We start from the raw sequence: 10,705 nt of genomic DNA, 5'->3' as shown, positions 1-10,705 counted from the left end.
TCGTGAACAGACAACTTCATGAACAGAAGCACTGGGAAGTGAAGGAGTGAAAATGTGTTTAAAATACATATTTTGTAAGCGCTGTAATTTAGATGTACTACTTTCTAAAGACAACTAAGTTTAAACATAGCATGTAAAAGTTATAGTTAGTCAGTTTGTATTTGTTTTGTATTGGGCCTCTTTTTCTCTGAGTGTCGGATCCCCATTTAATAACTCTGTTCAGACGGTGGCGCTAAAGCTCCCACAAGTTTTTTTCTCCAACCGCTAAACCCTTAAGAGAAGAAGAAACAGAGCCTCACCGCGCATGCGCATGTCGCCTTCACGTACCCTCGGTCAACAACATGGCGGCCTCCTTGCAGCTGGGTCGTCAAGGAATACTATTTGGATTACGATTTAACCTAATTAAACAATGTCAACGGACGACAACCCCGTGGCTGCCCCATGCCAGGACCTTCCACCGGTGTCCGGCCCTCCTTGGTGAGCGATCAGGGACTCCAGGGTCCGGTGGGCGGGTGGTTTTATATCGCCGCTCAGCGCCGCTACCGGGGCGACGCGGGGCGCTGCTCACCTCGACCCAGATCACAACCTTGAGATCTTCTCTTTATTTATGGTGTCATGTTAATTATAGCGTTGAATCAGGGTGGTCGGGAAGGGTTGCATGTTGTTTTGTGTATTGCTATTGTTGTGTTTAATTTTTTTAATAGTAATAATGATGCTTGTTCTTTGACAGCTGAGTTATCCTCTGGTGATGCTCGGTTGATTGGCAGGTGTCAGATGAACTGACAGGTCGTTGGTGACCGTTGTTGATCCTTAGTGGTCAGGATAATTTTTCCGGGTCATTCCTGCAGTTTGATAGTTGAGTTGTCGTAGAGTAAACATAGTGTACAGCTAAGGAGATCCCAGCATCGTTTGACTCTCACTCAAGGTCCATCGTTGGTATTGAAGGGTTATTTCAATGCACAGCCACATATGCATTTATTTGAACATATTTTCAGGTCCCGTTTATTCAAAAGAAAATAAAAAGCTAAGAATGCTTAGATACATGGAATGATCAAATGGACATCACTAAATGGGTATCCATCTTTGGGGATGCACGTGTGTCTCTATTTAATCCCCCTGAATTGATCTAATCATATTCTAACACAATTTTAAAGATCTGTACTGGACACATGGATACTGCCACAAAGAGCACTCTAAATACATTAGCTACCAGCTGTAACCACAGGGTCGCTGCTTGTTGATGTTCGTGGCAGAAAGATTGCTTTGGGCATTATCCTCTGTGTCCCGTTAGTCACTCACTACTTCCAATATACGTACTTCTACCAATGTACCGCAGTACTAAAGCAAAGATATTTACAATTCCATTGGATGTCCAGCAGATGGCAGCAGCACACAACATAGGCCTAATAAATCAAAACGTATGACTTGCATCCGCTTTTTAAATTCCCCTGTAACTTGTTGGAAAATATCAAATATATATATATATTGCAATTCAATGAATACGTATTCATTTTTGATTGCAAAGCAAATACTTATTTTTACTGATTGCAACTAAAAGAAAAACATGGATGTAGTCTACTGTTATATTCCTGATTCAGTTTTAATTTGAACACTGGGGACTGCAATACAAGCTATTGTTTCTATTGTTTCATCTTCAGTTCTTTAGCAACTTGCATGGCCCCCTTCTACTCCCAGGCTATACAATCTGAACATAGACAGTAGTAGGGCTATTCTATGCTTGATCATGGACATGTCTGCATGCACCCTGTTGGCCTCCTCTGCTTGCTAATCCTAACACGAAGTTAACTGAAACTTAAATACATACAGGGTTGAATCGTGATCGCGATTTTATAATAATTTATCATGCAGGCCTAGCCCGCGATACAGACAATTTCGCCATACAGCGATTCTTGTTGCGATATATATATGTCTATTGATGAATACAAAAAGACTGTGAAAAGTTACTCGTCTTTGGCTAGTTAACTTCTGTTCAAGTTTCCTTCATTCATGGGGGCCACGTCGAGGAGCAGGGAAATCATCTTATAAAAAAATATATCGACATTGGGGGCCAGTGTATCGATTCTCGTAGCACAAAAAGAAGTGCAACTATATCGCCGTATCGATATTTTGTCCCACCCCTAGTCATGTAGGCGTACATTGTGGCAGTAAACTCCTCAACAACAGAATTCTTTCTATCTCTCGCATGTATGCACTGATTCGGTCCTACTGTTGTAGAGCCGGATCATAAACGCCTACGTATCATTTCGTCAAACTCAAAGTCGTAGATTGGAACATAAACTGCTTGACGAAAGCCCTTATTTTGTGTTTTTCTTCTGGATGTGGACCACTGCTACACCCAGCCAGGGTCGTAGGTCATGTTGGTGGCCCTGGGCAGTCAGGGATGTATGCCAGTGGCCTGGTGCAGTGTCAGCCTGCATCATGTTGTGTTTCAGATAGCTTGCTAATGCCCCACACTGCCGCGCTGGCAAGAGTGAATGTGTCATACTGCCCCCAGCGGTGCTCTTGTATGAGACGAAAGCAAGTGCATTTTCACACACGTTAACACTTTTTTTGTTGTACGTTTGTTGCACTGCTGTAACAAAGAACATTTACTTCTTTCTTCACAATTTGTTGTGTAAGACATGACTGGGAAGCTGTAGGCAATTATATCGTTTTTCTTCTTTTTAGAGCCGATTTTAATTTTGTTAATACTGTTTCTCAATATCATAACATGTAATTATATTTTTGTCCTGTAGGTGTCGCACCTCTCAAAGTCGAAATGCCGGCTCTTTCCCCCACTATGGAGGAGGGAACTATCGTCAAATGGCTGAAAAAGGAAGGTAAGAAAAACGTTGTTTCACAAGGTCTGCCCAGTCCCACAAAATTTTAACTATTCCAGGGGGTTGAAGAACGAGGCAGAGCTCTGCAATATTGGCCCTGCTTTCACAGGTCTACCATAAAAGTGTTAGTAACGGGATCAAGATCACACGGTCAAGTCCCAACTACCGACGTTGTCAACATGGAAGACATGCCATTTCCTAACCACTATTGACATTAAACCTTCTACAATATCTACCTGCCCCGCTTTATTGTAATCAAATTTTGATGGATTGAGTCTCACAGTTCTCATGTAGAGACTACATCAATAGCCAGGAGTCAAACGAACACGGAGAGATCCCTTCCACTCAAACGGGGCGATCCAAAATGGCAGACAGCAGCAGTACTCTACCTCATTGTCATAAGTCGGGCCTAAGCTATCACCTCACTCCACCTCCTCTAGCCCCCCCCCCCTCTCTTAATTAGCACAGTGTGGAGGAGAAACGTCTTCATGTTCTTCTGACGGGTCAGGCAGCACCAGCAGCAGCCCTCGTTTTAGACTCCACCACATGGCATCGGAGCTGGGAGGCAGCGCAGTCTGCCGAGGCTAATTGGCCCGCAGGAACAGAGCCGATAAAATTCAGCAGTGGTTAACAGGGGTACCGTGTGTGTGTGTGTGTGTGTGTGTGTGTGTGTGTGTGTGTGTGTGTGTGTGTGTGTGTGTGTGTGTGTGTGTGTGTGTGTGTGTGTGTGTGCCTGTGTCTCTCTCTTGTCCTGTGTGTATGTTTATCGTCCTGTGTGTGTGTGTCTCCTCTGGTCCTGTGTGTGTGTGCATGGGTGATGTAGACAATTTACCATATTGTCTGACCATCTTTTCATTGGAAAGATCAAGTGATGGTTAGAGACCGGCCAATGTGCTTGTGGCTGTTGCTTTGAGGTCTGCCCGGCCTATCAGAAGCTGCTGCGTCAGAGTGTTTGGGTTTTATATATTTGTTTTCTGTTTTTCCCCAAGGCCTGTGTGTGGAGCACAATGTCTGGCTGAGGCGCCTCTCTGTGACGGTGTCGGGACAGAGTGTTGGCGCTCTGCCTGTTTAAACTTTAATATCGCCTGACCCCCGGGGTTAAGGGTCGAGCCTCGTACACAAATCCAATCTTGACGGCGCCGCACCGTCCCGGAGGGCGTTGGCCCTCAGGGTGATCTTCGTGTCAATGCTCCTCTTCGTCTTACCCTCCGATAATCCCGCTGCCTCACTTGTCACCTCCAGTTCCATGTCCGCCGTTGTGGTCTCCACCATACTGCGATCTGCCCTTTGCACTTTGTATATTACAGACAAATGATAGTGGATATATTAGGGATAAACAGTGCCTCGACCCTAACCTCATCTGGGTGGAATTACCCCCGCCTCCCCCCATCAACGCATCGACATGATGTCGGCCAATAAATGAAGCGAGTCTTTACGATCGATATATTATCGGAGGAACATGATTTGGAAAGGAGAAATCCCATCCCAAGGAGGGCCCCATTTCCCTGAACCTGAGACTAACAAACATTGACCCAACCTTATCTATCTATATAAATATGAAGGTTAAATGTGAAGATTAGTACTGCCTGTTATAAACTAGGAAGCTATGCGTTTACATGAGAATATGCCAAGCCCTTGAATTTGTAGTCCCATGTTGTACTCAAACAACAACAAATGAAAAACAGTTTTTCATGGGAAGTAGTTTAAAATATAAGGGACCAAAGGGGAAATGTGTTCATTATTTAAATCGTGCGGTGCAATGATTCACATTGTCAGGGGGAGCCTATCTTTAGCCTCTAAGAGATTCCTAGGGTCTGATGTGAGTAATATGTTTGATTAAACAATGACAATGAGATTGATTATCCAAATAGACCACCCCACCAAGTGCTACCGTCGTTCTAATCCCAGCGTTACGAACACAATTGATGTACTTCACGTCCGCGGGCCTCGTCCTCCGTATCGGTCCGCTCCAGTGTCCTCTCCGCGTCCGTCTCTCGCTCTCGCTCTCCCTAATTGCCCTCCTCCCTCACTGCTGAGCACTAAGCAGATGCTAATGTGTGCGTCGGTGTCGAGGAATGCTGGGATTCAGAGGGGTACCAGCAAGCGGATCTATCCCTCTCCAAGACACACCGGCTCGCTCCAGTTTGCATTCTTTCCCATGAAAGATTGATTAGGCTGTGTCTTTGATATCCAGGCCCGGGCCACAGTGAGCCCCATCTCTGCCTTCCTTTCCCACAGCCCCTTTTTTTTTTTATTCTGTTGTGTTTTTTTTTTGTTTTTTTTACTTGTTCTTAATGAGATCCGAGTAGCCTTAAACACAACTGATTTGTTTTGCATAAACGCTGGCCAATATTGGTGGCATTTGTATCGATGGTTTGGGGATATAAATAAGAAATTTTCCAACGGTTCAATTTAGATCCATAATTGGAGGTTGCTAGACAGCTGTGTGTATCTAAACCGTGCGTTTGCTGAGCACCAAAGCAAAGAGCCACAGTTTCACGTGTAAAATAACTTGTGATCCAGCCTTCATAATAGTGTTTATTATGATGGTTAGACATGCCTTCATACCGGTCCATGTTATTCTCGAGCCTGCACCATGTTGTGAAGCTCTCTCTGTCTGCTGCTGCTGCTGCTGCTGTGGTTCCTGTTGGCTGCTCATTAGAGCAGGGTGTTTATCGGTACTCTGTGTTCGCAGGTGAGGAGGTAGCCGCAGGAGACGCACTGTGTGAGATCGAGACGGACAAGGCTGTGGTTACCATGGAGTCCAGCGATGACGGAGTCCTGGCAAAGATCTTGGTAAATAATCAAAGCGGTCCCCACACACACACGCCCACAGGTCTGGCTCTGGGCTCTGGTGCGGGGGATGCCCATCGGACCGGCCCACGGTTTGATTCCCAATGTCCTCGTGTCCATGGATGAAGAATTAAAGAGCCGGTACGGACTCCGAAACCTGGCTCCAGGATCCATGGACAATGGATCCTGGAGCCAGGTTTCAGAGTCCGTACCGGCTCTCTAATTCTTCATCATAGTGTGGTACTCTCGTTAAAGTTCTGGACGGAGCTGTCTAATCTTTTATTCAGATGTTCTAAGATGCAGTCACACCTGAGAGTGGAGACAGCGTGAAGCAGTTTTTAGAACCTATGTTAATGACAGTGTTTCCTTTAGGATTCAAATTTGCAAAGGATGTGAACAGAAACCTAAGCCTCCTGTATGTCTGTCGGCAAACTTCAGGCTTCCTATGAACTGAAACATTTAGCCCGTGATGACATTGGAAGATCTGTTTAACCTGCCATCAGACGTTTCCACGTTGGTCAACAAAATGTGGAATGTGACGTAAATATTTGGATGTAAAGCAATATTTATTGACGCATGCTTTTTATTTGTGTTATTGATTTGCCATACTCGGTTGAAGAGGTGTGGATATGACACGACTGTGGACATGAGTAAAAAAGTAGATTTTTTATTTAAAGTCAGATCAAGGTTTCACCTCTCTTCTTAGCATAATCTTTACAACCGTGTATAAATCTAAATCTACCGCCTTTGTTCAAAGCAGAAAAATACTGCACATAATTTATTGTTGAATGGGAGAGCAATGAATCTTACACTGAAGGCGCCTGCAAAAATAATCTAGTCCTGTAATTGTTTGATGCAAGCAGAATATTTATATTGGATTTGGCAACAAATCTACACGGGGGGAAAAATGTGCGTCTTTACCAAAATGGTGTTTCTCTGCAGAGCTGTGTGTGTGTGTGTGTGTGTGTGTGTGTGTGTGTGTGTGTGTGTGTGTGTGTGTGTGTGTGTGTGTGTGTGTGTGTGTGTGTGTGTGTGTGTGTGTGTGTGTGTGTGTGTGTGTGTGTGTGTGTGTGTGTGTGTATCCAATAATAGCGTGTGTTTGTGTCCAGCTCTCCGCTCTCTCCAGCGGTCATTAAGGGCCTCTTGTTAAACTCCCCCTCCCCGCGGGCAGACTCTAAGAGGCCCTAATGAGCGGCTTCCTCTCTCCTGCTTCTCCTCCTTCATGTCGCTGGCGCTTTGATGCGTTGAACACGTCATGTAGGCTTCCAGAGGCGGCCCGACCGGCTGTCTTTCATCAGCGCCACGCCACATGTTTGTGGCGGGGAACAGACTGGCCGTCACGTTTCGCCGTGCGGCGCCCATACCTGTCACATCGCCCTGCCAGAGATGGGGGGTGTGAGAGGATGGCGATGGCGCAGGGGGAGATGATTATCCTGCAGAGAGAACCCTGCTCGCTAGGGAGCACCATCACACACGGGCACGCAGCGCACAAAGTGCATACACATGAAAAGACAGGCGCCCACGGACATGCATGCACACAAATGCACTGAAGTACACTCCCAGACATAAGCACAAACACACACTCAAAGACACACATGCAGCACTAACACACACTCACAGACATGCATGCATACATATGCGAAAACAGACTCGGACACACACACTCACAGACACGCGCTCACACATGCACAGTAATGCATGCACACGTATGCCCAAATATTCACAGATACACGCATGCACGCACACACACATGCACAAACACACTCAGAGACACGCACACACACTCACAAAAAGCACATACACACAGACACACACACAGACACACGCACAAAGAAATCCACGGAGAACATACATGTTTGTTGACTTTCCCTCTCTCCGAATCCTATTTAACTAAGGTAATATGCAAGCATGTCAGCGCGACACATCCATAAACAAACTCACTGGCTTGCAGTCACTATATGCTTGAATACGTCTCTCAATGTGTTTTACTCAGCCCCCCTGACAAGCCTCTTTACGTCTCACTGTCACCTCATGCTCCCATGGACGAGGTCGTAGGTGAGGCGTGCACGGCTGTCTACTCCAGTGGAACACCCTGAACAGATGTACACAAAACAACCCAGAGGAAGACGTGTTATTTAGGCATTAACGTCTGTAATGGATCGAACATCTCCACTCTGCCTGCTTGTCACCCTCTCCCTCCCTCCTTCCCCACTCATTCCTTTACTCAGCCCTCCGTCTTGGCTGTCATGGCGATGAGGCAGTTTCCATAGCAACCAACCAAGGAGTTGGGGGGCCAGGAGCTTTCGTTGGGAGCTGGTAAAGAAGGATGGGCTGTACACACACAGCCCCGCCTCCCCCTTCTGTGTGTGTGAGTGAGAAAAGGAAATAATGTGGGTTAATGTGACGATGTGTTATCTATTACGTATATAAAACCCTAAGCCCGTTCTGGCAATATTTGGCAAGTGCCTGTCTGTGACCCAGCTGGGCTGAGCACCCAGTGGATTTCTAATTGAGACGCTGGGATAATTACCTGCCTCTAGTCAAACAGCCGGGCCACTGCAGACAGGACACTTCCCTGGTCCTCCGCAGCATTATTTATGGGGGTCAGCTCCTAGTATGGCCCGTTAACAGCGGGCATCAGCCCCGGGGGGGGGGGGGTAAGGAGCAGGGCTTGAGCCTTTAACACACACACATTAGTGTGTGTGTGTGTGTGTGTGTGTGTGTGTGTGTGTGTGTGTGTGTGTGTGTGTGTGTGTGTGTGTGTGTGTGTGTGTGTGTGTGTGTGTGTGTGTGTGTGTGTGTGTGTGTGTGTGTGTGTGTGTGTGTGTGTGCGCGTGCGTGCGATTGCCTTGTGTTCTCGCACCTCATTGCTGCGCCCGGCTCCTCCACGAGCCTCGGGGCCTCCATCGGAAAATCAGATCAGGGAACAATCCATCACAGCCTGTTGGAGAGCCAGGAACCCACGCTCGCTGATGGAGAATCGCACACGCAAGCGCATGTGCATGCACGTACACACACACACACACCCATGTCATTCAAATGGCTGTGATATACGTACAGATGATGGGTTTCTGTGGTTGAGCAAATTTGCCAAATGTCAACACTAAATCACAACATTAAAGCCCCTAAGTGTGTGTGTTAATGTTTGAGATAATGTGTGGATGTATTTGAGATAATGGTGGATGTATTGTGTTTGAGATAATGTGTGGATGTATTGGTGTTTGAGGTAATTTGCAGTTGTTTGGTGTTTGAGATAATGCGTGGATCTATTGTTTGAGATAATGCGTGGATGTTTGGTGTTTGAGATAATGCGTGGATGGATGTTTGGTGTTTGAGATAATGCCTGGATGGTGGACCGAAGTGAGGTAGATCGGTCGTATGGATGCATGAAACAGCCGGGCTGACAGCTTGTGCGTATATATAATTGCTTTTTCAAACGTCAACCTATAAGTGAGCTATATGAAGGAGGCGGCTGCCCTCGATCTGATCCAGATTCCGTCAGACAGGATCTTATGTAACTGATGAACTGGTATTGACTGTGTGGTGAGCCTTTAACCCGATCGATTGTCGCTGCTGTGCTCCACACACCTGGATGTGCCTGCGTGTCCTTGCTTGCTACAGGCTCTGGGAACAGAATAGATCCACCATCTGGAGATCCAGTCTGTGGTTTCATTGCCCGGCTTCTCTTCTCTTCCCTTCCCTTGTTTTCCCAATACTCTCGCTCTGTTGTTGTTTATTCACGCATTCCTGAGTGACTAATTGAAGCCTTCATGTCCTATCCTCTGGATTACTCCTATTTGCTGTGAAATAATAATAATTAAACCTTCAGCCCAACTCGATTATCGCTGGGCTTGCCCTAGTGGTACAATCTGATTTTTTTTTCAAAACCAACATTCTACATTTTGGGGATTTTTTTTTTCCAATTGCTAGTCAGCCCGCTCCACCTCTTGAGATGCTGCCGCCCAACACTATAATAGAATTTTGTTAAACCAGGATTTAACCAAATTTCGGAGCTCTAGTCTGCATCCTTTGAAGGGATCTGGAGCGTGTGAGGCTAGGTCAATAGTGCTGGATCCAGCCTTGTATACTAAGTACTTCTGATGAGGGATACTCGCCTTTTGAAGTTTGTATCCTGCTGTACTCTAAACAGATTTTTTCCTCGATGTCGTCTCTCTTTGGAAAATCTTGGAATTTAAAACAAAAGGGTAGTCGATTCACCGGGCAAGACAAACGTCCTGCTTCATCAACACCTCATCAGCCACCTGACCCCTTTTCCCTCTCTGGATTTCGAGATACAGGGAGGGGTAATGGTGACCGTTGAATATCATATTGACGTCCCAAAACATCACCGCATCATTCAAAAGCCTGAGTGATCGGACTCTGGTGGAGGTCGTCATCCCTGCTCCTCCGCTGACGTGACGTAGTACCCTCCCCTCCGAGCGCTTGCTGTAGGGTGGTATTTTTAGAACGTACCCCGGCCCACCCCCCTGATCCAGATCACCCGCAGGGGACCAATTTGGAGGGCCTTCCAAACGTCCCAGGTGTCGGCAGTCAGCGCACAGAGGAGGAGCATGTGTCTGTTGACAAGGAGGAGGAGGAAAAGCAGGAGAAAGGCACCTCCTCCTCCTTTTGAAACCACCAGAGCTTCAGGGGGTATGGCTTGACCCTGTTTCCTTTTGGAGCTGCTGTTTCCCAGGAACACCTAATTTGTTTCCCTGAATATTTGATATGGGTGGGGGGATGATTTCAATGGCACCCATGTGCAATGCAAAGTGTATTGCAAGCGGTCTAGGTTTGAATTGTTTTTGTGGCTGCAGTGTCACAATGCAACCAGTAGATGGCAGTATTAAGTGCTACCCAGTTCTGAACACTCCTAAGCCTAATTTCCGCTCATGAATGAGCATATGTACACACGCCTGCTCTCTCCTTTTGTGTAGACTTCCAGCCACGCATGTGATTGTTCCACCATCTGCAAAGTCTATCAAATGATGACATTATAACCAAAATAGCCCAGCACAAAGTACAGTACAGGCTGTGAAGCAGAATGCAATAGAGACATGCCGACGTAGACG

General features: G+C 46.4%; 1 protein-coding gene across 1 annotated transcript in view; it reads left to right on the top strand.

Moving 5' to 3' along the window:
- The first annotated feature begins 301 nt into the window (after positions 1-301).
- pdhx (pyruvate dehydrogenase complex component X) overlaps positions 302-10,705 on the top strand; it is a 32,441-nt gene continuing 22,037 nt past the window's right edge. The window contains exons 1-3 of the mRNA XM_060060587.1: positions 302-477; positions 2,757-2,840; positions 5,536-5,636. Of these exons, the coding sequence (XP_059916570.1) occupies positions 342-477; positions 2,757-2,840; positions 5,536-5,636 (321 nt within the window). The 5' untranslated portion in view covers positions 302-341. The remainder of the gene's footprint in view (positions 478-2,756; positions 2,841-5,535; positions 5,637-10,705) is intronic.

This window comes from Gadus macrocephalus, chromosome 9, assembly GCF_031168955.1.
Source record: "Gadus macrocephalus chromosome 9, ASM3116895v1".
Taxonomy (NCBI): domain Eukaryota; kingdom Metazoa; phylum Chordata; class Actinopteri; order Gadiformes; family Gadidae; genus Gadus; species Gadus macrocephalus.
This window is presented reverse-complemented; position numbering and strand designations above follow the sequence as displayed.